At 41.0% G+C, this 26,506-nt stretch overlaps 2 protein-coding genes across 5 annotated transcripts; both read right to left on the bottom strand.

Moving 5' to 3' along the window:
• Positions 1–340: 340 nt before the first annotated feature.
• LOC117144807 lies at positions 341–24,702 on the bottom strand. 4 transcript variants are annotated; one of them, XM_033310182.1, is made up of 3 exons: positions 19,657–19,983; positions 11,624–11,745; positions 341–958 (listed from the first exon to the last, which is right to left on the bottom strand). In XM_033310182.1, exons 1-3 carry the CDS (start codon positions 19,819–19,821, stop codon positions 907–909), a joined length of 339 nt encoding a protein of 112 aa, XP_033166073.1. In that variant the 5' UTR covers positions 19,822–19,983; the 3' UTR covers positions 341–906. The 4 variants fall into 4 exon arrangements, 2 of the variants coding, with proteins under 2 accessions (XP_033166073.1, XP_033166074.1); XR_004459665.1 differs by lacking the exons at positions 341–958; positions 19,657–19,983 and adding exons at positions 2,359–2,826; positions 24,395–24,702; XR_004459666.1 differs by lacking the exons at positions 341–958; positions 19,657–19,983 and adding exons at positions 2,359–2,826; positions 24,361–24,395.
• On the bottom strand, positions 8,581–9,233 carry LOC117144808 (dynein light chain roadblock-type 1). Its single transcript, XM_033310185.1, has one exon. The coding sequence runs from the start codon at positions 9,141–9,143 to the stop codon at positions 8,838–8,840; it is 306 nt and encodes a 101-aa protein (XP_033166076.1). The 5' UTR covers positions 9,144–9,233; the 3' UTR covers positions 8,581–8,837.
• Positions 24,703–26,506: the final 1,804 nt, after the last annotated feature.

Raw genomic sequence — 26,506 nt, 5'->3', positions numbered from 1 at the left:
GCTTCTGGCCTTCCTACCCCTGGAGTGCAATCATCGGCGCCTTGGCGTGTTTGTGTGCAAAGCAGTCATAAAAATTACAATAAACAATCATCATTTCGATCCGTTTACACCCACTTTGCACGTTTTCGCAGGCCGTGGAAAGTGAAAAAGGATTTCGCTCAGGCTTACACCGCCCCAGTTAATAATGGTGCACTGAAAAAGAAACCTTTGATTAATTTACACTACTTGCATAGATCCTTTGGATATAAACTAAGTTCGAAATATGTCTAATCTATAACACATATATATATTTTTTAACAATTTCGTATATTTTAAGGATACAATTAATTAAGAGGCTTTATATAAAGTCAAATATCCTTTCCGCAGTGCATGAGGAAGGAGAGCGATGTTGTTGGGCAGCAACTAACAAGTAGGCGAAATCCGCGCAGCACCGCACTCAAACAAAAGTGCTCAATTAGTCGCCCTCAATCCGCAATCCTCAGTCCTCCGGATTAGGATGCAGATACGGGAATGGGAGGTTGAAAATGAAGAGCTGCCAACAACCGCATGCAAATGCTCGGCCAATTGTTTGATGAATTGCGGCCAGAAGTCAAGGGTTCATTGCCAGGATTAGTAGGTAGTATGGTCCGCAGCAAATGTCTTCATTGTGTCCGAGGAATTTCTTTGGCCTGGTCTCTTTCGCTCTCCATTGTTTTGCTCTGTTTGGATGGCATGCTTTGCATAAGCAGTTGCTTTGGTTCACAGCGATTTCGGACCACAATTGATTTCTGACCCGTAATGAGCCCATACCAGGCACCACTGAGCCACTTTGCGGTGGATTAAGCCATCAAGTCGCAAACAAATTTTTACCGCGGCGCCTTAGCCGTTTGTTTTGGAGGTGGGAATGCGGTCATCAACCCGGAAGAATTATGACCGGAATCGTGCTGGGGATGGCACGGACATCTTGCCTAAAATATAGCTGAATGGAAAATATAAACAGAATAAATTGGGTATTTGTTTCTTAAATATCAGTGAAGTGCAACATGAGTCATTGAGAATATATATTTATTATATCTATATACAGGGATAGCATAAAGGCAGATCTTACTTTGATTAGCTTATGTATAAGCAAAGTAGGTTCTTGGAAGTAGATTATACTATCTGAACTAGTCAGAACCACCCACAACGAATCGGTTGTGACTAACATATGTCTGGGATTAGTGAGTCTTAGGGCTGGCTAATAAAAAAGCAAACATTGAAGTAGTGTGACAAGATGCGATAGAACCTGTTGCTGCTTTTAGCCCTCGTACCTATGTCGTACCACCAAGTAGAGAATGAAACCATTTAAATTGTCGTAAAATAAATTTTATTGGCTCGTAAAAAGAAAAACCGGCAGTCGGCAATTAAATGCTAAGCAGAACAGAGCGGAACAAGATAGAATGGCATTTTAACAACTATATAAACAAATTGCGGTTAATACCAAAACACAGGCCGAAGTTTTATGTTCTTTTTACGACTTGACGCCACCGCCACTTGAGTAGCTGAAATCCGATGGTAAAAATAGTCTTCTGAAACTCACTCAAAGCGATCCGAACATCCTCAGCCTCAGCATCCAAGCCAGTTCCCGGTTCGAGTGTCCTTTGTGATCCTGAGTGCCTCAGGGGATGTGCGTTTGCGTTCATTTTCGGCGTGAGTGAGTTTCGAGTTTGAGTCGGCGGACTTTACGACCTTTTTACGATCTGTTAGTGTGACACGATGACAATCAATATAAGAGACATAAAACCCAAGTTCCGTGACGTATGCCATAATTATTGTGATATCCCCTTCGTGTAGATACAAATGCTGATGGCCCATAGACATCATTACTTTTACGAGGTGCCCCGGAAGCTGCCGCCGTTGGTTTGATGTGATGTGATGAGATGCTCCTCATGACGCTGATGATGCCCGAGGAAATGGCGGTAAAATTTTATTCGAATGCATTTGCCTTCGCCGGGGCTCAGTGATTGCATATGGCTACGGTTTTTATGGCCTTTTAACGATTTGTTTTGACGTCGGATTTGGCCAGCATCTTGATTAGCCCTTCGGTAAGGTCGCAGCTCGTCGACGCCTAGATTTACGCACTGCCAGAAGTTCATTTTGATGGCTCTATATGTAGTAGTTGTATTCGTTTTTAAAGCCAATTTAAACTCATATGCCAACCAAATGTAGAAAATTTCTCCCCAACTATCGCACTAGTTAACTTGGTTGATAGCCGAGGAATTGAAACAATGTAATACAAATGCTTGTGGTTTTAAGGCATGAGAAACCATTTATTAAATATTTTCTTGATCATAATACAATGTTAATATATAAAGGAAATATTTTAAATTCTAACCGATCACACAATCTAATAATAATATTCAAATTACCCTTTGTTACCATAGTTTAAAGTATTAAGCTATTTACAATTGGCTTTTTGTTTAAATATTCAATTGAGTTATCTTCTTGCGGAGCCGCCTCTTAGAGGCGTCAGTTTTCAAGATGGAGGACCTTTAACAGTCGTCCCGTTTTTTCTCCAAAACGGACGCTTCACTGACAACATGTGTGGGGTGTCTGCCTCTGTTTGTGGCCCAGTTGAACGGGTTCCTGTTTCCAGTGCAGTCGAATACAGTCGAATGCATCTGAAGTGCACTCTGGCCGGGTGTGTGCGTGTTTCTATATCCAGATATGCGGTTATATTAAATCATCTGCTTGTAGTAAATCATGGCAGCGACTTAAGAGGAGCGGGTGGAACCACAAGTACAGCACCGGCACAGGCATATGGCACAAAAATGAAGTCATCTCGGTCCAATGGAAAGTGATAATGTGCTTTAGTGTAAGAGAAAATGGATTAAGTAAATGAAGTTAATTTCATACATTTAAATACAAAGAATTCCTTACACAATAAGACTCTCAAGAAGGGCAATGCAGATACAAGAAAATAGTTTCAGGCGCCTCTTACTGACAGCCAAACAAACACAGCCTCTGCTGGAATATGTTTTTGGGAAATAAATCAAAATTCTCATATTTGGCAAGGATGAATGCGGCCCGAATCGGCTGGCGCAAAAGAGAAAGTTTCTGGCCCTTTTGTTTGCCTGGGCATTTGGCCATGCCGGTGGTTTTGTTATCAGATGCTCGAAGGCGCGATCATCCGAATACTGAACATACATATACACGTAGTACCTACTGAGGGGCACCACCAATTTTACAGGGGATTTACGAATCCACCGTGTAACGAGGCCCATTCCAGTTCTGGGCGGCATCTGAGGCATATTTTTATGATTTATTACCAAGGCGGCTATAATCGAATAGACAATACCTGGGTGTCCTTTTTGGGCTCGGCGGAGATGCGATAACAACGAGTCAAAACAAATCTCCTAAGGTCAGCCAAAAAGTATCGTTCGCTTGGCATTTTTTTACGCTGTCGAGGACATGTTGAAAGGCAGCATTACCATTTCCATTCCCATTTATGGCAGCAATATTTTTTATGACACATTTTTATGATTTATGAATTGATTTGGTTTCGACTTTGGGTTTCTTCCTCACAATCTATACCTTTTTTGTAGTTTCGGATAGGCGGCCTTCGAGTCCTGGGAGAGTCTGGCCTCAAAACGATTACCGAAGCATATTGGTGCAATTATTAGGATCACCTTCGGCGGTGCCAGGTCATAATTGTTCTCGTGAAATTGGGCGTTCTAATGTGACTTGTTTGTGGCAAACTGTCTGCGAATGCTAATAAGATGGCTACTAATTATGCAAGCAAATAGTCGAATCAGTACACTTCTCGAAGAAATTTTTTTAAGTTTTTCAATAACACAATATGCGATTACTTAAAAAACGTAGATTTTGATTGTTCCTTTGAGAGTTGGGATACCTAGCTGCGGTTTCATATTTGCAGAGCCCCTTGTTCTGAGTCACTCGAACACTATGCGCTAAATGCACAACCTCTCTGGCGGAGGGCAATAAAAATTGAAAATTATTTAACCGACAACTCGACATGGTCTGCTTTGGAAATCTCTAGTGTTTACGTTGCGAAAACAATTGAAATCATAACAATAAAATCAAATTTGAAATTTGCGAGCGGTGGGTGGATAGGCTGATAGGGAGTTGGTCGGAACGAAGGGGAGTGCAGTGGAGCGGGCCAATCGGCAACCAGTTGCGTCAGAGCGGCGATGTGAGAAAATTTTCAGCACAAGCCCAAATAAGCAAAGGTAAATGGCAAATGGGTGAAATGCTCAAGAAAATGAAGCCAACGAGGAGCAGCGCCAAAAAGCAAAGACAGTGAAACGAACGAAATGGCCATAAACTTAAGCCAAAATGCTCCCACTGAGGGGAATGGTTCCCAGAAGGGGTTGAGAGGACGGAGCGGGGACCTAACCAACCAGTTCGGCAACGCGAACTCCGAACTTAATCGAAACATCAAAGGAAGAAAGCCAGCCAGAGCTACAACAACAAACAGCCAACAACCAGAAACTTATTAAAAACAACAAGTGCAGCTTGCTTAGCGAGTTGGTCAAAACGGTCGGCGAAGGGGGGAAAGGAAAGACACGGAGGGTATCGGTGATGTCAAGTTAGCTACCTATCCAAATCTGGAACTAAAAGGGTTTTGGGTTAAAATTTTAAAAAATTTTATATGAAGTTAATTGCCGTGAACAAACCAATTATGCTTATAAAACATATAAGAAATTTCAAAATATTTTTAATTTAATAAAAATAATTGACAAATTTAATACAGAATGCGTTTAGAGTTTATTTTTGGAAATAATTTTGATCTGGCTTCAGACTAACACTTGGCTGCACTGGGGGGCATTCGTGCTGTTTGTGCAGTGGCAGCACGTCCCAACCGACATCGACAAGCTGCACTGAGCGAAAATATCAGTTAGAGGGGCAGCGCTGGAAGGGGAGCACTCAAAATGGGCACTTTCGGTCGCAATAACCACGACATTTACGATTATTTTACGGCCACTAAAAATCAAAAGTGTAATTTACGGAACCAAGCCAAACTGAACCGAGACGAACAATGAGACGGAGAAAGGGACAGCAACACGAGCAGAGACAGAGACGACAACTGTGGACCGAGGAGCGATGGAACCGTTTCTGTATCGGTGTTGCATCAGCTTAGATGAAGTTGAATCCATGGATAGGGAGCATGGGGCGGTGGTGCAGGGGTCAGTGTGGAGTGGGTGGTGCTCAATTGCATGATGGGCAGTGAGAGCCCCAAAACAAACACAATTTCGTCCTGAATAGTAAATGTGGCAGGCAAATTTTAAACAGTCACTAATACACGTTCCAGTTGGAATTGAAGAACTGTTTTAAGTGAAGAAAGATAAAATAAATAAATAGGTGATTTGCTTATTACGCATTAGAATCAGGGGTTTTTAAAAAATCAGCTTTTATTGGTTTTCACTACACTTTGCCGAGTCTGGGAGCCCTGATGATGGGTCTAGTTTCAAATGATGGGTGCTGGAGATGGGAAGATACGCTCCAAAGAAACCAGTTGGTGCCCGACTGGATGGACATTGCCGGCAGCCAAATGAAAAGCAGTCGCTGCCTCCTCTGGTTCCTTTCTCTGCACTTGCTGGCTGTCTCTGTTATGGCTTGGATATTTCTTTATTTTTTACTTTATTTTCTGCCCATCACATGTGCAACTCGAAGCCAACAACTCCAGTTTGCAGCCCCACCGCCCACTTCCCCTGATTGCGATTGGTGTTCTGTTTTAGCCGTTTTAGCGGACGGCGATGGCTGTATGCTGCGAATGTCGAAAGCGCATCGCGTTGAAAGATGATTTTCATGTTTTCCCCCTCAGCGTTTCCAGTGCTCCACCAGTTTTGAGCTGGAATCGTGGCCCTAACGATGCTCAAAGTGATTTTGTTGTCTTAACCGCATTTACTGACATCTTGATGCTTTGATTGCCCCGATTTTGAATGGAATCGTTTGCACTGCAACACCCGCACTTGGCTTTATGCCCCATTGCCATTATCGTCTCTGGCAAGTCGGGGAAATTGAATTGAAGTCTTTGATTGGCAATATGCTCCGTTGACCCCTAAACAAGTTGCCAGTCGATCGTAAACCGGAGCGGAAAATAGGCAAATAGGCAGTATCAAGAAAATACTAGAATGTCTAATCTAAAAGTTAGCAATTTAATTTTAAAATTAAACATTGTTGGTTGGAAAGGAAGTAAGTATAAGAATTAAGGTAAATAAATTGCCAAATAAATTCATGAAATATAAATAATTTTATATGACTTGAAGGGTTTTACATTAAAGTTTTTATTGGGGTAAAGTACTATTCCAAAAATTCCATTTATATGCTGTATTAATCATCAAAAGGTGGTTAAAGATATTAGAAAGGGTTTTATAATCGTTTCTTAAAGGATTTTTTTTTTGTAATTTTATTATGTTCAAGAAAGGACGTAACAAGCTGAACGCGCAAATTTTCGCCCTCCTTTTTTAATTCTAACATTTCATATAACATATTTATGTTATGTAACATAGAACAACTTCAAAGGAGTAACAGTGGTTCTAAAACTGGACGAACAATATGACTCCAAAACTATGAAAACCGAATCCATAGATGGCGCATGCGACTCAGTGCCGCCATCTGACGTAAGAAATCTGCAGCTCCCACCTATTTTCCGTTAATATTTAAATGAAGTTATATCTAGCAGCTTTGTAGATTTATCTTTTTCCGATTCTTTCATATTTTACAAATTTTCACTGATCTAATTCTGAAATATTTCCAATATTTTTTTTGGTTTACTAGCCTCTGCTTTTGTTTGCCTTTGGCCTTTTTGTCAGATATCGCTCATCCGTCCCTCAAGCGACGTCTGCGCCGGAGCAAGTCGAAACTGGAAATGTGGCGCGGTGGTTGAACGAGCCAGAAAAAATCCAGCATTTCATCACCACCACCAGCAAGAAAATGGGCTTGGCCTTTTCGTTTGAGTGAGTATTTCGAGGCACTCATTCTCCTCGATTTCTATTCTTCAGGTTCCTCTCACTCTTTTTATTTTGATAGCCCGTCGGCGCAAAATGTAAGAAATGGCACGAGAACTTACAAATTACTTCTTTCTTTAATATAAAAAGGTTTTTACCTAAAAATTTTGAAATGAAATCATGCACAATAAGATTTTTTATAAATTTATACGTTTATATGTAAAAGCTGTTAATCTACTGTTAAGAATGTGTATTTTCTTGAAAATGGTAGTTGTAAAAACAGCAGTACACTAACAACATATAAGGTGGCCGAATTTGTAATGAATGAATTTTGTAAAGGCAGCCAGTGTTCAATTTTGTGAACCAATTTACCAAATAGATTAATATATACTGGACGGTTTTACAAATGCCAAAAGAACAAGAAGATTTAAATTTTGTTTCGTAGTTTCCAAATTTATCTTTAAATAAAAACCGAACTAACTCATGACCTTAAGTTGATAACAACTTAGTAGATATTCTAATGTAATAGACAGATGTTGCGCTTGAGTATTCATCACACTCGATGCCTTCGTCGTGTTGCAACTTCAATTTCAGGTTTGCGGCACAACTTAATTGAATTCATAGAGCGTGTTGGCACACCCGTACGGTGAACACCATGATATGGGAACGGTAGCCGCTTGACGAGTTCATAAAATGTGATGTATGAGCAGTTGGCCGTAGACATCCTCTTCACGATGGCTTGGAAAACGTTTTATTCGAATTTAATTCAAAGTGTTTCAAATTGGCCCGGGCATTGATAATTTCGCACGAATAAAGTCGTCACCGGGAATAGACCGTGGAGTAATTTCATTTCACGCTGCCTCAAATGAAGTGCGCAGTTCTGGGGGGAAAGCATCGCTCAACCTTGCCACCATCGATGTTCGTCCATTGTGCCCCGAGACATAGTTGAATCAAGTTTCAGTACAAATTTGTACAATTTCATATTTACCCAGCACCACAAAACGACGCCAGACAATGGAAACTGCTTAAAGATAGCTGCCGGGGCACAAAGCACCCCAGGAGCGTCTCGTGGTGTTTATGAACTCGGGTTGAAAGCCGGGTAAAAAAAGGGCAGATAAGTTATTGTTGCAACCCCTGCAAGGGATCCGTAAAAATAGGACAAGATATAGATACACTCGCACACACATTCATCTGCCCGGAGGGTGCGTCGTAAAAATGAGTTACGAGTCCTGCCATTTTAAATTAAAATAGCAGGCAGCCTCCATTGTGGCAGCAAGATGGTCGAGGCGAAATGAAAAAGGTCAAAGGCCATACAATTCCACCCTGCAAACCCAATCCAGCGGACAAAATGGTCATGTTGACAGAAGTAAATCTCTTGAATTATCGCATTAGATGCCGCATTCTCACAGATAGATTCTCGGCCCGATGAAGCCATATCATAAATAATCAGGATCGGAACGTCGCTGGGGCATTATAAAGGATTTTCGGGCAGCCCTGTTGATTTAAGAATTCTTCCTGTGTTTGCTTTGCATTTGAAAGGGTTCAAGATCTAGGCCACCCCATTTTGAATGTTTTAGTGTTGATCGACATTTTACTATCAAATGTCCGTGTATTAAAATAAAAAATTTGAATAAAAAAACCAAGTAAAAGGTAATTTGCTAAGATCATCCTATATTTTTGTTTTGGTTGATATTTGTATGCTGTCTTCGTAACATTAAATTCCTTGTAGATTCGTGTATGTTTTGAAATACCTTCATATTTTAGGAACCAATTTCCTAAAAACTTGACCCAGTTGTAGGAAATCGCTCCTAAAATGTCTAGTTTAATTTTAGGTTTTGCAGCAATAACTGTGTTTCTTCCGAAATCGTTCAACTTGCATGAATCTTCTGTAGCAATAGTCTTGTCATTTTATTGAACCACTGTAATAGTGAAGTACTCCTCGGGGGCCACCAGATACTCGAACTTGCGAGTGGCCAGGCGCATGAAGCAGAGTTTGTTGGACGGGTCAATGTCCCGGACTACGCTTTGGCAGGTGCTCACCAGGAGTCCATGTAAGTGCTTCAGGATCGCCTGGGCACTTGTGTTATCGAAGGACGTTTCGGCCACCGCATTGGCTGTGTTATCGGACACCACATACCCAATAGTATGTTCCGATAGAATGCGATCCACGATGGTTCCATTCTGGTGAATCACCTTCTCGAGAATGCGATTCATTATTTTTTTTTTTTTGGCTTGCGACTGTTATTAAGCTGACTTCCCTGTTGAATTTGTAGGACAGAAATGAATATTTTTGAGACGATCGATTCAAATACAGAAGTTTGTTTTGACTTTTAAGTCTCAGCATTCTTTAGAAATTAACTACAATTTGACATCCCTGCACTCACTAAGTTTATTAATTATGCAAGCTGTAAAAGAAATTCATACAGGCTTTTTATTTTTCTATTAAAGTTTTTTAGTACATCAATTAGGTCCCGTATAAAATGAAAATACCCTTTCTCGCTTTTCATTTACCTCCTTCTGAATTGAGCCTCCATGTTCGATTTCAAATCCGATTTATAATTACAGCACTAGCCTATTCCTATCGCGTTGATTAAATAAGTGTTGCTTGTATCGCAACAGATGGCAGTGGGGTCGAATAAATTAAACTTATCGGAGTTTCCTTATCTCGCTGCGGCCCTCGATCCCCACTCCCCCTGGAATCCCCAATGCCATTGAACTTGCCCTCCAATTGGATCTGAACGCTCGACGAGGTCAGTTCGAATTACTGCACACAAATACTGATATTCCCGCCCAAGTTCAAGTGGTCGCGTGGCTGCTACGAGTTCCTCCTCCCGCAGGCAACCTCATCATCAAGCCGTTTTCATTTAATTTTCATGCACATTTAATGGCGTCTGTTATTGGCTTTTAACGAGATTTCCACTCCACCCGCTGGTGTATTTTTAGGTATCCGTATAATTGACTTTTTGACTTTGAACTGCACTGTTGCAGGTCGTTGACTTGCCGCCGGCTACTTAAACTAATTCCAATTGCTGGCTTAGCTTAAAGCCCACTTAAAACCCTATTCGACTGCCATAAATCAGTGCTAACTGTGGTGCAATACTGAATTCTGGCGGGTGTTTAGTATTTAGTACAACACTCATCAGAGCCACGCTCATCTGCATTCAGGGCCCCTGTCTGCTCAACTCCTCATCTGCCCATCTCCTCGGGAAGAAGTGCTTGTCGGACAAGTCCAGAGTGCATGTGGGAGCCCGGGTATATACCCATATCCCCGGATCGACCCAAAATGGCCACTCAAGCGCCCAGAACGGCCATAAAACACTTTTGGACATGCTGTTGGCCCGGCAAACAGCTCTCAACTCTGGTCCGCTTTTTCCCTCTGAGCTGGTCAATAAAATGTGCATAAATCCGGATGCCGTTCAACGGCAACCCGAATCTGGACGTTTCTCGCCGTCCAGGAGAAGCCTTTGCATTTATCGGGTCAAACTGAAAGTACAGTGGGTACATTTTATTTATTGGCCAGTCCTTAAACTGGCGATTGTGACATATTCATAGGTGCCTATCTCAAATATTTAGACAGAAAAGATGTCATAATACGCATATGATTCTTTAATCAATGTAAAGTTATAAAACAGTACATAGACTAATGTTGTAACATCTCATGCACTAACCATATAAAATAAAACTTAACGAATATTTTGTTAATGAATTTATCATAGTTTTGAGTTTTGAGCTTTTCCCCAATACGCTTTTAAAGAATTAAATTTTAAAAACAGCCTTTCCCCCAAACCTACTCCCCTTTTAGTCATGAATAATGGCCGCCAAATGCAAAACGAGAGATTTGTGGCCCGGAAAATGAATTGTGTTCAAGTTGGGCCTGGTGCCATTTCAAACTATGCAAAATGCATGCTCGTAAATCCCCTGAGCCCAAGTCGGACTATCTGTGGGGCCGATTTTGGCTTTGGGTTTTGGCCACGGGGCGGGATTAGGCGGCAAGCGCTTATCCGAAAGCAAGATACTCGGCATTATGCCGGTGCCATAACTCATTTAATTAGATGACTATCGCTGTTTGGGCATAATTCATCCACCAATGGACGATACCAACCCCCGCTAACCGCGATGAGGTGAAAAGGTCGGGCGGTATTAAAAAAGATAAATAACACCCAAAGAGAATGAAATTTACGAAATGGAAAATTCCTTCGTTAATTAGAAAAGCCAGCAAACCAACTGACAAACTGAAATTTAAAAAAAACTCACAAAGACCAAAATACAGGACGTACGGGGACAATTTGAAAACACTTTCTCTGCCTTCGCTCCCGAAAATGCAAATGAGCTACTCGAGCTGGAATTCAGGCCCTTTTAGAGTCCGGTCATTGGCCGGCGGTCAGTTCGGTCAGTTCTGGAACGGTGTATCTGGGTATCTGGTTTTTTGCCCTCTGCTTTGGCCCCTTTCATTTGTGCCACTCGAGCGGCGAAAGGGACACGTCGCACACACATGGCACAAATTGGCCGAGGGCTTCGCCTTTGTCCAACTGGCCCAAATGTATCCTTTAGCCACCCTTTCCTTCACAGACCCACTGACACAATTTCTCGGCTCGCATATCACCAGCATCTGAAACCCAGTTTTGATTACGGACTCCGAAGCTCCCATAAATAATGTACAACACACATATAATACATGCTACATGTGGACTCACCTCAACGCGTTCTGAATTTTAAATGTACCCGAAATGGAGAAAAGTCCTCGGGAGTTGTGTAATATTTGGTATCCTGGAGTGGCAATCGGGCGGCCGGACAATTTATTGGCTGTGTGAGTGCTCTGTAATTGAAAATTAAATGGAAAGTGTTAAATGGGCTCGGGAATTAATAAACCTATTCTAAGTGAACTAAATTCACATTCCATAAGTATATTTATGTTTGGTTCAAGAAGACATTAGAAAATATTCTTTAGAAAAATTACAGTTTTCGAAAAATTTAAAACGGCTTCTCCTAAATATAAATAAAACTCAAAAAGCTACCCACTCACAAAATTCATATAAAATAAGGGATTACTCATTAACACATGATTGCAATATGTTTAACGACAAATTGTCGAATCGATTCATTTGAGATGCGCAGAGAACAATAAAACTGTGAACTTATTGCAGCCCCAAATTCGTAATCCCATTGATAAATGGCATTATTTGCTTTTCGAATTTATGTTATGGACTTCTAAATAACAACCAATTTAAGGTATTTATCTTTAAGAAGCGTAATTTCGTATGCTAATTCCCATGGCAGTTGGCTTGCTAATTTATGAAAGCGGCAAGCATGGCCACAACCGATCTGGTTTCGACCAACAGAATCGACAATATACTACCCGGCCGAACAATGCAAATTTTTATTAGCCATGAAGTCGGCCATAAAAGCCATTTCGAACCGCTCGAAATGCTTGCCCTCCACTCGAGTACAAATTGTTAGAAGAGGTGCAAAACGGCTCGATTTAATATATCTCCCCGACTAATTTTAATAACTTCATGAGACTCGTTTTCAGCGCAAATAAATTTAGAATTTAATAAAAAAAAAAACCAACAGCGTATTGAATATCAAGTTTCAGCAATCTTAGAAGTCGAAGCGAAAACGCTTGCCAAAACAAAGGAATTGAATTCATTTAATTTTATGATCTCAAAAAGGTGGGAGATGCTGGAAAAAATTACTTTGGGCCAACAACAAAGGCGCACACACACAAAGGCCATTGAAAAGATAAATTTCTTAATTTAAATTCAGAGTCAGAGTGAATTGAGTTTTGTTCGTTTCCACCCTCAAACGATTTTCATTTCCGTTACAAATGCTTTTCAATTTCGCCCGAACCAAATTCAATTTTCAAACGTTTTATTTCGACAACGTTTTGATTTAGTCGCGCCCGCTTTGAATATTTTACGAATTGGTCGCATCTTCTGAATCTGAATCGAAATTGGGTTTGAGCCACCATTTGCTGGCTTTGTGCGCTTGTGTAACTATGGAATATTTATTATTTAAATTTTTCGACAGCGAGTCGGTGGCTCTAAATCATGCGACAGGCTCATTCAAAAACAACCAACTCTCGCGCCCAAAACACTCGTATATATTCGTAACTTGTGTTGTTTTTTCGACGCATGATTTAGGTGCAGCCATAAATTCAATTTTAAGCTTTTTGGTATTTCATTTCGGTCTGGCCGGGGATCTGGTTTTGGGTTCCGACTTTGGGGATACGGGTCGGCACTGGGGATGTGGTATTGGGGCTGGCTCTCGGGTCCGAGGCCAAGATAAACACTTGACAACGTGCTAAGGCCAGCACTGCCAACGAGATAAGCGCATAAATATAGCCCCCCGTAATAAATTCAGCGTCACATTTGACGCCACGCCATCGCATCTGTGGAGCAATGGACTCCACTTGGGGGTTTCCGGGGGCACCACTGACACTTGGTCCTCCAGAGCCACTCTCGACCTCTTGGCCTAACTGTACCATGCATCATCCGTGGCACTTTAAATGCAGCATTACGCTCTTCTCTTTTTCAAGACAACTTCTGGCGACTTTTATGTGACATATTAGCATGCTATGTGAATATTTATAGGGCAAAGCTAAGGCAATATCGTAGATCCAGCAGTTGCGTAGTTTATGTCCTAATATATAAAGTTATTAAAGGAATTCTATTGATTTCAGAGGAGGAATTTTTAAAGCTTATATATGCTTATTAGCTTAGATATGCAACAAAACCTATAAACAACAATATTTTTATGGCTGCAGCAACAATTAATAAGATACATATTATTAATGTGGATAAGCCAAATAAAATGTAAGTTAGTGTTACTCATTACAGGAAATTTAAATTAAAATATATTTTAATCCTATGAATCGATTGTGAGCACAAAACTCCCTAAAAATTTCTTTCAGTTCGACCGTAAGAGGTCCCAGCTGGTCAACTGTTGTCCTAGTGCTTTTACCATGCCATAATTGCTTGAAAGGACTACGCGAAATATATGACATCTGCGTTGATGGAACAAAGGGCGGTGAGGAAGAGAAAGAAAAGGATCGGAATCCTGCAGACAGCTATTCACGGCAATCAAACAGCGCGGCACACGCGGCGAAAGGATGCGAGGCAGTGTGAGAGTGCAGAGTCCATTAAAAGGACATTCCACGCCGGCAATCCACATGTGTCCGGTCGAAAGGACGTGTCGTGCCAAAGGGACACCTCGGCACCTTGTTTGTTTTCCCTCCGCCGTACGTCTCATATTTTCTTTTTATTTTTAATTTTTGTAAATTGAAAATTGTGTGCGGATGCGGATGCAGCATTGCGTGGCAATTACACAAGCCCTCTCCCAGAGTCATAAATTCAGTCCTTTGCCGGGAAAAGCAAAAGGAGTAGCGTGCTACGGGGGGTCTGGGCCTCCATTCGAGCCACTCCGAGGTGGCCAAGTGGCCGTGCAACATTTCATGTCGTGTTTACACTCACATCCCAATCATTCCCTCCCATGCCCCTTAAAAAATCCAGCAAAGAGGGTCAGGATATTAAAAACTGCAATTAAGTACTGCCACTGCCTCCAGTTTGCCAATTACCGCGAGAGTTGTGAGTCGATGCGACAGGTGCGGCCCCTCTTATTTATATTATTAAGTTTCTTTTTTATAATTAATCATTTTACCTTTTCCGCGTCCGCAAAACTAGCAAGTGCATTATTTTAATCGGGCTTTTGAAAACCATAATTGGGGTGATACGTAAGCCGCTTTTCCATTAAGGTACCCTTCGTACGATAAATTTCAATATATTCGGTTATTAAGGAAAATATAATGAAACGAAAAAGTTACGTTAAAACTAGCTTTCAATATATTTTTAGTTAAAAAACGATATTCATATCACTTTTGAATTATATATTTTAAACAGATCCGAAAAGTTAACCCTAAACGGGGCCACCCAAGTATCAACTCGCCAAGAAGGAACCCAATAATATTTCGAGTTCTTTGACCCAATTAGAATGCATGTGGCCGATGGAAATTTAAAAATGGGCAAGTCGGCAATTTCAATTTTGAATTTGCCAATTAAATGTTTATCTCTGGCTAATTACCGACGCCTTTAAGCTACAGAAACAACAAACAACCGATGCCGGCATTATTCAATTAAAAATTGTTGCTGTTGTGGGGGCTTGGTTTTTTTCCCTTGTTTTTGGCACGCACTAAACCCCATAAAAGTCATAAAGACCCGCATAAAAACCATAAAAACCATAAAACGAAAATGAAAAGAATCTTAAAAAGCAGCGAGCAACAAGAAGCGATGAATTTCGAGAGAGAACGATGAGGAGGAGGGGGAAAAACAAGTTTAAGGTGATTCCTGATTGATATGGAAAAGCACTCGCAACATGTTTGCTGCTGTGGCTTTTCCACTCGCTTTTCCGTTGGCTTTCCTTTTGAGTGGAACTTCGCCTGTTGCCTTGGCGCTCTCTTTCGTTTTCCGCTTCTTCTCTCGTGTTTTTTTTTTTCAATCAGTGCCCGAGCACAATGATTTTTATTTTTATGCGCCAACGTAACGATCTCGTTTCCACTTACTTAAATCTACATTTTAACTGCCTGGCACATTTTATGTCCCCTTCTAACAGCCGTGCGGTATGGAGAGATGCGCGCGCTCTTTTTACGCTGCTCTCTCGCTCTAGCAAAAAAAAAAATACGAGTTAGAGAGAGTCCCAAGCGAGAGCTTTTCGTAGCGGCTTTTGCAAGCTGCCAAATTTTCACTGGGCAATTAAATCAATACTAATTAATAAGCAAACATGGGCAAACACAACCAGCGAGAGAGAAGAAAGAGCAAGGAAAAGAGCGCCAAACAATTGAGCCAAACCATTCTGATTCAGCAAACGATTATGAGGCCATCTCAGTCGCACTTAAAACGGCCATTACGAACGACAGTTATGGCGACGGAGCCGCAGAGGCAGCGACTGCGCCGCGACTGCGGAGAGAGGGAGAGGTACGGACAGCCATCTCGCTCTGACCGCTCTCTCTATACGGCGCAGCCATTATGGTGCGCGCAGTCCTATCTGTATCTCGCTCGTACGCACGTCAGACTTGGAATAGCCCTCTCTCTTTTTGAGTTATCGGCACTTTGGCTCTGCCGTTATGGCTTCCGTGTGAAGGGGGCGTGGCCTAGAGAGCAGTAGCATTTCGCACTGGGGTTTTATGGCTCATTTTCGGATTTTGAGTGCGTTCTTCCGCCGCTTCTTCTTCTTTTTCGGGCTTGTATTCGTGTTTTGGATTTTGTAGGGTTCCTTCTTTGACATTTGCCGTCGCTTGTTTGGATAATTATTTGGATTGTTATTAGATTGTTGCAACAACTATAAAAGGGCCGTAAAAAATATTTTTATTTCGCATTAAGTGATTTTAGTGGCCCAGTGCTTTGCGGTGACAAATTACTCCGGCAACAGAAGATTATGGTCCTTATCACCGCCTTTATATTGTTGTTCAGTTGGCTAACTTTGGATGCACCCTTTGGATGTTAGGGGGTGGTCATGCATGATGCCTCAAAAAAATCTGGTTTTAAATATTAATTTGGGAAAACTTTTAAAAAGATATCCTTATTTTTAAATTGACAATTTTTGGTTGAAAAATTTATTTTTAATCTAAGGTTGCATATGCTTTATGAAACAGTTCTGTAAGCCAAATTCCACAATTTATTTATGAATAAAAATAATTATTTTAAATATACAACTTTTTCTTAATATTAATATGGACTTCCTGATAAGCAGACCATAGTTCCCAGGCATACATGTTTTAAAAGAAATTTTCGAGTTACTCTCATTAGCTTATTCACGAAAATCATTTCCACAAACTGTTTAAAAAAGCATATCGGCATATTAAAAAACTCCATAAATTTTGCGATTCAGTTTCAGTTTCATTGCGATGGTATCGATATACCTTTCGCATACAAAAATAGTTTATTTATTTCGTTTTCATAAGGCAAACATAATTCTTGTGGAATTCGACAAGCTGGCAGCATACAACCGAAAGGAGAGAAATAAGTCAGATAAAGAAAAAGCATTTAACGAAACTGTCACGGTTTGGGGACGTGAGTTCCGTGATTGGATTGCCCAATAAATGTTTATCGAACGTCGGACAAATGCGTATCTATCCTCTGAATGTTTGGCGCTTTATTTTGTTTTGGTGTTCTTTTTGTGAAAAAAAAAACAGTTGGGTCTTTTTTTGGGGTATTTGTTTTGGGACCCAGCTGGCTGGAAAACAAACAAAAGACACGTTTTGAAAGAGAGACAATAATGAACAGAAGCAGCAGAAAGAATGGCGGCAAGTTATTTTTATGAAATTAATATTGAGTGCCGCGGGACCATCCAAGTCCGAAATGGGTAATTAAAATAATAAAAGCATTTTTTGACGTTGAATGCACTCGGAATTTTAATTTAAAAGTCGCATGGGGAACGCCGGTTGTAAATTCAGCAAGGCGACATTTCAGAATCTCTTTGTAAACAAATATTAAGAAAATATTTTCTTTCGAGCAAATGCGTTTTTAAGTAGAAGCTCCGCCATGAGCGATCCGATATATTCCGTCTGCCTGGCATCCCATTTGATTTAATTGACTCGCCCGGTTTGACTAATTTTGTATATTTTTCCTTTCATTTCCCGGCCCTCCATCAACGCTTCTCCAATCGCAATCCCATTTTACCCCGGCAGCTGTTCGGCTCTCCAGATACTCCTCCATTCTGGTCCGCTTGTGGATGTGTCCCGGTAAATTTATGAGACTTTTCCAATGTTTTCTTTCTTGTCTATTCCCATTTTTTCGTTGGTAATTTCTTTGAAAATGTGCGACTTGTCATTCGGCAGCATCATTTCCACCCCCTCCTTTTCTCAGGTCAGACATCCCGTTTTCCACTTGCCCCTCTTTCTCCTTTCCTTAATTATCTGTTTTCCCAATGCCACATTTTATGCTTCACCTTTTGATTTGTATAGCCATGTGACGAGGTGCCTGTAATTTTTGGCCATACCTGTATTCTTTATGTCTTTTTTACGAATTGCTTCAATGGATTTTTTTGTTCGCTCAAGGTCAATCGCGGCGGGTGAATGACGCGTACCGGTGCTATCTATTGGCAAAATCGAATGTCAAGGATATAATAAAGAAGTTGAGAAAAGCGATTCATTACGATTTTTTAAATGGCTTTGTTTAATTTTTAAGCAAGGGCCTAATAGCTTTATATCCAGAAATAATCAAGGAATTTTAAGAAAATAATGTAAAAGTCAACCAAGATCTTAAGTTGCGACAATTCCCTTTATAAATTAATTGCAAAGCAAGTAAGTTACATAGATGAATCAAGGAATCTAAGTTTGTGTATTTTGGCAAGTACAATTTATTTAAAAAAAAGGGGCTATAAATTCTCTTTCTTCACTAAAATATATATATATTTTTTATATATTGCGAGAAAGTCCACAAAAAAAAGCTTTGCTTTTAATTTTTTAAAGCAATGGAGAAAACTCATTTAATTGCATTCATTTCATTTTGGATCTCTTTGCAACTGCTCATTGCAATTATTCGGTCCGCAGTCGAGTGCATTTTAAAGAGGAACAACAATTACAAATTATATACATTTCGCATTGGCATCCAGGATGTGCATGTGGATCTCACCGGCGGCCATCTACTTTCGTCAATTACGAAGGAGCAGTTCGGACGCAAATGGAGATGGAGATGAAGTCCGGGCAGCTGCCCGGAGGCCAAATTATCCGAACGCCATTAAAGTCATTAAAGCCATTATTCGTCGAGTAAAACGTTTAAGTGAAAATACATCTTCTGGATGTGCATGTGCATGCGGATGATGCTGGGGATCTGCTTGGAGAGCGGATGGGATGTAGATGAAGATGGGCTGGGTTCTGATGAGTTGGCGGCACCGACATCCACCAGCGACAAACGCATTCGGCAGTGAGAGACTGCCCGATTCCCGGATTCCCAGATCCCGATCCCTCGGGTGACTCTGTTATTAGCAGCGTTTTGGTAAAATTAGTTGATTTTAAAGAAACTTGGGCATTTTTTTAATTCATACTCGGTGCAGAGGCCACACACATATAATTTGGCCCATTCTGGTGCTCAGCGCGAACATTTGCTTAAATGGAATTATCGATCAATAACCCATTGGTACACTTGGGAAAAACTAAACTTTAAAGTCACTGTCACTGAAGCACAAGACAAAAATATTTTCAATATTTACATTACGTAACATTGCATTACCATTAAATAAAACAATTTAAAAGTCTTTCACTTTTCATGTAACCTAAAATTTTTTTTAAAAGTGTGATTTAGTTTTGCTGCTGCGTCAGGCCTCATCGATAATGGTGGACCACGTACTGCCCGTCAGACCTCCGCACCCCTCCGATTGTAATATAATCCATTTGACTAAAGAGAAACTAGAGCCCCACCATATCACGAAAGGAAGCTGCTGCTTTTGGCCGGACTGGAGTGTCAGGTGTTCGTGTTAAAATGCCAACTAATTTCAGTGTTTTGGGCCAAGAGCTGATAGCCAGGTTGGCTGGCCAATCGATTCACTTAATCAATGGGGCCCGAGCACTGTGCTTACATTTTTGGGTCGCAAAATGAAAACAGAACCATTATATGCTCATACTTAATACTTAATACGAGTGTTTAAGCACAAAAAGTTGTCGCAGGAAATGGCCCTGAGCTGCAGGGCCAGGTCCGATGGGTGGGCGTGGTCAGTGTTTTGTGGCTATCGCTCTTACCCATCTTGGCCAGGTTTGCACACGTCCTCGGCCTTTTGGTTGCTTAGTCAGCGCGCAGCGAATGTCAACGAATTTATTATTCGCAACCTCTGTCAGTATGTATGCCTCTTTGTTAGCCGAGGCAGTGTGGGTGGAACGGCTGCCTAAATTATGATGCACGGCCATGATAAAGTGCCAACAAACGTCACCAGTCCACTCGCAATTTCCATGCCATGGAGCGCTCTGGGTTGAACGCCTTCATCGGGGCAATGTCTCTCGATCTGGCAGGAACTACTATATCTATATACTCGACACAGTAGACACCAGCCCACGAAGGACGTGAGCCGCCGATTCTGCATTCAGTAAAACGACTATGATGGCGTCAGCCAAAAGTGGCCATAATTGATAATTGATTGATAATGATAAACTAGGGACATATATTGGCTGAAAAGAAGTGGGATATCGAAAAACTCGTTAGGTTGATTGATTCGATTTACAGGTATTGGTTTGATGATAGCAATAAAAGCTCTCTTTTATAAAATTACGAAATGATTGCCTTACGAATAGCTAGGTTACTTTATTTATGCAAATTTTGTAATATTACAATTTTTACCAACTATTCATATTCAATCAGTTTTATCTGTTTTGTCAGTTAATCCAATTGAACACCTCCCATTCTTCTATTCACTAATCAAAAAAGCTGTAAAAGATTGAAACTGATTAAGGGGACGTTTGACGCATTAAAGTGGTATCAATGGACCATCAAAACTGTCTGTCGTGTCAAATCACAAGTCATTTGGTTCAACTAGTTTCTGCCCCCTGACTCGGGAATTATGAAATATTACGTATACGCCCACGACAGCCAAGCCATAAATAATACGTAAAACTTTATAAAAACTTTTCGTTGCGGCTTCGCTTTTATCTTTTCAAAACACACAAAAATGTGGAAGTGTTTTTGTTGGTGAAGAACACAAACATCCGAAAAAACAAACAAAGAAGACCATAAAGCTCCAGTCGAAGTAGCTCCCCAGTGGAGAGGCATTCATCTAATAAATTATTTGACAGTAAATTTGAAATTATCTTTTGAAATTTGAATTGCAGCGCATTACTTAAGCTTGCATAAATAAACAATAACACAATTGAGTAAGTCTGCAGCAACAATAAGCGAATAAAAAGAGACTAAAACAGAGGAAAATAAAGCAGCAACACAGAGGACCAAATAAAAGGCCAAATAAAAAGCAACATTAACGAGCGATTCAATAGGCCCATTAAATTGGAAGAGTCGAGCCGCCGTCTGGACGGAATCGAGTAAATATGCACAGAAAAAAAATTAATTATTAGCAGAAGTGCAAAAAGTCATGATAAATGAGTTGTATAGAATAAAAATACAATAGTTCAGAAAAATTTCTTCTTTTTTAAAAACTAAGCAGCACATGCCCACGTCTCAAAAAAGTAATACATTTTGTTCTGTGTGTTGGAATTGGGGAAACACACTTGAAATCGTATTCGAAATAAGAAACTCAAAGAGGAGACATCACGATCACGGATCATTCCGCCCTTTCAGTGCTCGTTGCATATCATTTGGTCCGAAAATTTATAATTTCATTGAGTGGTTACCGACCCATCGGTTCGTTTCAATATTGAAATTAAGCAATTTGGCGTAATTTAACAACACTTTCGATGCATAAGTTTGGCCGTTGCCATTTCGAATGATAACAATGAACCACTGCCAGACGGGCACTTTTGTGGGACGGGCTGGTTGGGAATGGTCATCCAAATCGGAATGGGTCTGCTTTTTTTCGGTTGCCAAATGACCGACCAGAGCACCGAGTGTCCATAGTCACGTCATTAGCTCAATTGTTCGCTTTTCATTGTCCATGGGCCTCTGTCTTTGGCTTTGCATTGTCCGACCCGTCTGAAATGACTGAAGTGTCTGGTTCCTGGCCCAGTGCATCAACACGTCTTCGGTTGGCTTAATAATGGATACCACGCACGATATGGATAAGCTATATACCGCGGGTAATGGGGCCCTTTGTTGTCTTTAGCAGACTTCAATTAGCCGCAAGTGCACTTGTTTTTTTTTTGGGTTTTCAGATAAGGTCCCGCGACCAAATGAATGCTCATACATCTGTTGAAAGTTGAAATAGGAGAAAAGCAATATAAAATGGTTTTAATTTATTATTTAATGCATATTTTTCGCTGCTCATTTCTGTAATTCGAAAAATTAATAACAAATAAAAAATTTATTCATTTACTTAAGTTTATTGCCCAATATAAACTTTATTAACTATAGGAAGTAGAGTTGGTATGTGTACTTAATATACTTAATATACAACAAATTTTAAACGCGTTTGGTTCCGTTTTTATATACCTAGGAATAATTCAATTTAAGAACTTTCTTAATTCTCTGTCCTAAATAGAACAATTACTGGGCATATGCTCATTCCGCCTTCTTGGCTTGATTGTCTTTTTATGGCGATCAGACATAATTATCCTTATCAAATCAGAATCGAATCGCTCACACAATCCGCCCGGATAACGACACGTAAGTCTGGCCAACCTGCGGTGTCTCCTGCGGCGCCACTTTTGTTTATAGCCCTTTTACGGCTCTTTCAAGTAGTCACGGGAGTACGGAGGAAGTTTTTACGACGCACTGCACTTGAACCACATCCGATGCGATCCAGTCCGGCCCAAATAGCGGTGTCGTAGAACATCTCGTCCTGGTGGCATTTCAACACGTCGTAAAATCATCTGGCCGGCTGTTAGAGCGGCTTTTACGATCTATAAAACGACCGTAAATCGCTGGGGTGCTGACTGCACTTTCGCCTTCGAATCAACTCGATGATGATGGCGTTTAATTGCCGAAGAGCTGATCCAAGTCCACGGACACCAAGTCATAAAACCTGAGCGTTTGCCAGGGGCTAAAAGGAGAGGAGGGCTTCGAGCAAATCGACGCTTTGTTTTGTTTACGGCATTTGTCGAGTAGTAAAAATGTCGTAAACGAAATTGTTATGAATTGCGGCAAATTAAATAAACATCAAATGCCAAACGCTTCTGTTCGAGCTTGTTGTCTGTGGTTTTTATGTCTTGGCTGTTCATTGAATCTTTATGTCGTACCCTGATTTCCCGGGTGTTTAAAATGTCGTTAACCAGTTCTGGGATGATTTACGGGCTCAAATATTAAGTGGTTATTTTCCAAGTCAAAGTCTTGTTGAGCTTTAGCTTAAATTTGAATGTTTAGCAGACACTTGATATCCAAGTTATGGATGTGGATTCCGCAAAGGAATCTCGAACGACAACGACCAAAACCAGAGAAAAGGCTTTTCGTTTGCTTCTCTTACCTGCAAAGCATGAAAATGTGACCCCAAAGAAAAAATTATATAAAAAAGCAAGGAAAAATCCAACTGCAATCGGAGATAGCGATAAAGGGTACGAGAAGAAGCCATAAAGGAGACAAACAACAAACAGGCCAAGCGGCCAAAAAGACTCAACGCGAAGCCAAAAGGCCAACTGCTGACTTGGTCCAAGCCAATGCTTTTACAGTGGAAGGTAACACACAATAAGTGGTTAAAAATGTTCTTGAACTGAAAAGAAAATCATTTAAAAATATATAAATTACAAGCTAGTGGTGCAGTGTAGGAGAACTTTCAAAACTGTTGTGTGTAATTATTTGTAATGTAATAGCTAAGAAGGAATCAAAAGCTTACAAAATATTTTCTAAAAAAGGTCTAACATTTCATTGTTTCATTTTCCGCCCATTAGACATCGACACAAGACTCTTCGTACGTGACCCATAGTAACTTGTATTGGGAGCAGGGGTGCCTTGGCTTCTTCTACCTAGCTATGGGCCGTATCGGGCCAGAACAGGCCAAGACTTTGGAGCGGCCTGAACCCTGCTCCGTTGCCGTTGGCGGTGCTGCTGTTGTTGCATTCCGGCATAGCAATGACCGCAACATTTACTGGGACTGAATCTGAAAACTGGCATTGGGATTGCGATAGTGTTGGTCGTTTGGAAAAGAAGCGAGCCAAGAAAAACAACACAAAGGAGGCAACAACAAAAAAAGAAGAGGTTTCATAATGGCTGCGACATTCATTCGCATTCGTATCTGTGCGGTTGTATCCGTATCTGTCTGTATCTGTATCTGTGTGGGATGGCCTGCAAGTCGCAAGATTTAAGATTGTCAACCATGTTGTTTATTGCTCTCTCAAGATTTGTCGCAGCCCGATCTCGTTGTTTTTATACCTGGAGCGGGTTTATTTTTCAGTATTTTTGTTTTTCAGGGGTTGGGGCCATTCGGACGGAGCTTCGTTGCTTATTCCGCGGAATTACTCAAAACGCTGAGAAAAATCTGGGGAGCGATAGGGACGCGAGAAGTGCTACCCAGATGAGATGCCCTGGCATGTCTGCGTTTTCGTCGTCTGTGATTTATCTTCACCGTTTCTTAGTCCCTTCTTGAATTCCCCCGTTGTTTTGGTGTCTTAAGAAGGCTTGTGAGCTTCCTTCGAACACAATTAATTGGAAGATGGATGCGAAGAACTATAGTTTGAAGTGATGTTTGAATAGCAAAATGGCCGTTAAAATCATTGCGGTTAAAATGAAAATTGGAAAATATGCGATTTGCAAAATAAATGCCTTAGAAAATATATTGAATATAAATGCCTTTTAATGAACCAAGTAGACATAAATTTCAGAAAAAGAATATATTCCGTTACAGAAGCACTTACATGTTGTTCTAAAAAACATGCGTAGAAATCTTACCGTAGAATCCTTTATCCAATTCGGTTAGAGAATTATCATTAACCCTCTCTACTTTTCGGTTTTTTTATTTGGCAAGCACATCTTTAACACATGGACCTATTTCGGTCCATAGGACACACTACACTTAACACTTTTTCATGGATAGCAGCCCATATGACATTTATGGCATATATTTTTATCATATTTTGCACACATTTTAACTCATTTCGAATTGCTGGCAAGCAGAATATTCTCGCTTCCGATGCGTTTTTTAAGACGATCCGCAACGTCCAAGCACCCGGGAACTGGAACTCATACTGAGTGTTTACAAAACATCAGCCGCCGATCCCTGAGGATCCTAAAACATGCACGGATCCTGGACCGCATGCAAAAGGGTCACGGATGTGGGCATTCGGACGGATTTGGACACGGCCAGCGTCATAAATCATAAATTTCCAAAGGCTGTTGGTAAAAAACCAAATCCGAAACGGTTCGCCACGCAACGGGAATGCGCCATAAAAAATGTGTGTTGCCTTTTTCCGCTTAAAAATTCGCACCAAGGTCAAAACAGCCGTCGGCCATTAAAAAAGGTGCCTTCGCTCACCTTTATGAGGGCTAAAAGAGAAAGGAATAGATACCGCGGTAAAAGATCGCTCATTAGCAGCTGCACTTGTATGTTTTCAATGAGAAACCTGACCTGACCTTGGACGCAGTTTTTTATTAGCCATGGCAAAAAATTATGATTGTTTCATATTTTCTTATATCCTGTAAAATGACGCAACCTGCTAAAACATTTTCAAGGGAAATATCCTAAATCACCTTGAGCATTCTACAAGGTTTTTTTATTCAATTTGTTTAGACCCCCCTTAACTTGGCTCAGTCCCAGCTGCATTTAGACCCTCCACAGATTTTAATAACCTCCCCTATGTCGTCCTGCGAAATTCGGGATGTCTGCCATTCCGAACAGGCGTTCCACGAACACGAATATTTACACGGACATGAAAACATTTGCGTAATTAAATTTGTTTTATGTAGTGTCATGTTTAATGGAATGGGGAACGTCTAGCTTTCGCACAAATTCATTGACTACAAATTTGGCAGAACTGCACAAGAGAATTTAATCCTTCACTTTAGGGAAGCTTATTAAGTCTCTGGTTCTGATAGGTTTAAGCAAGAGACTAATTAAATAACAGAATAGCGCTTATTTACAGTGTTTTCTACTGTGCACAGGGATGCAAAAAAATTAAATATTTTTGCTCCTAATTTGGCTAATAAACACGGCTTTAAAAGCCCCAAAACCATTTTATGTCGCCAACACTTTAAATCTAATAAAACAAGGCGGCTTACATTAAATTCCCAACACGCACACCCATTTTCACATATGGTAACTGCATTATTTAGGTGCGTGGTATTAACTTTAATGTGATACCCTATCCGATGGCCACCAATCAAAGCTCATTTAGAGCGACGGCGCATATTTTGAAAATGTGTTTTTTGCACTTCGGGCCGCTTTATTAGCCTATTCATATCATAATTAATCCTAAACACGCAATTTGTGCCAAATAATTACATTTAATACGACTCCTCCCCGGTCTGCGCTGCATTGCCGGGCAATTTGCATTGAAATGCTCAAAGTGAAATATATGGCGGGTAATTAAAATGCATTTTACATTCACGTGCTGCTTTTCGCCCAGTGGTCGGCCATAATGGCGAGTGCATTAACAATTAGCTGACCGCATCCATTGGGCTCCTCTGCAGCGTGACCTCCCATCTCGAGTCCCGCACACCCATCCATCCCCGGTAACACGATCCTCCTAGGCAGCCTCGTATCTCCGGCAGTCCGCCCACAATTCCACAGCTCCAAGTTCCACTCCTTTCCAATTCCCTTCTGGCCGGCAGCAGGACAACTGAGTGGACAGATTTATGCGGCCCGGCTGCCTGGCCTGTAAATCTCTGGCCCCCGGCTGCAGGGCAATAAACACGCATTGGCCCACGACAGCGCCCCACCCACCGACGGACGCACCACAGACAACACCCGGAGCACCACCAACAACCACGACGCCCACCTTGAAGCCCCGTTTGGCCAGCTTCAGATTTGGCCCGCCAAAATCTCTGGCCTTAGATCCACAGGGA

Source organism: Drosophila mauritiana, chromosome 3R (assembly GCF_004382145.1).
Source record: "Drosophila mauritiana strain mau12 chromosome 3R, ASM438214v1, whole genome shotgun sequence".
Classification (NCBI taxonomy): domain Eukaryota; kingdom Metazoa; phylum Arthropoda; class Insecta; order Diptera; family Drosophilidae; genus Drosophila; species Drosophila mauritiana.
The sequence above is the reverse complement of the archived record's forward strand: the minus strand, read 5'-3'. Positions and strand labels throughout refer to the sequence as shown.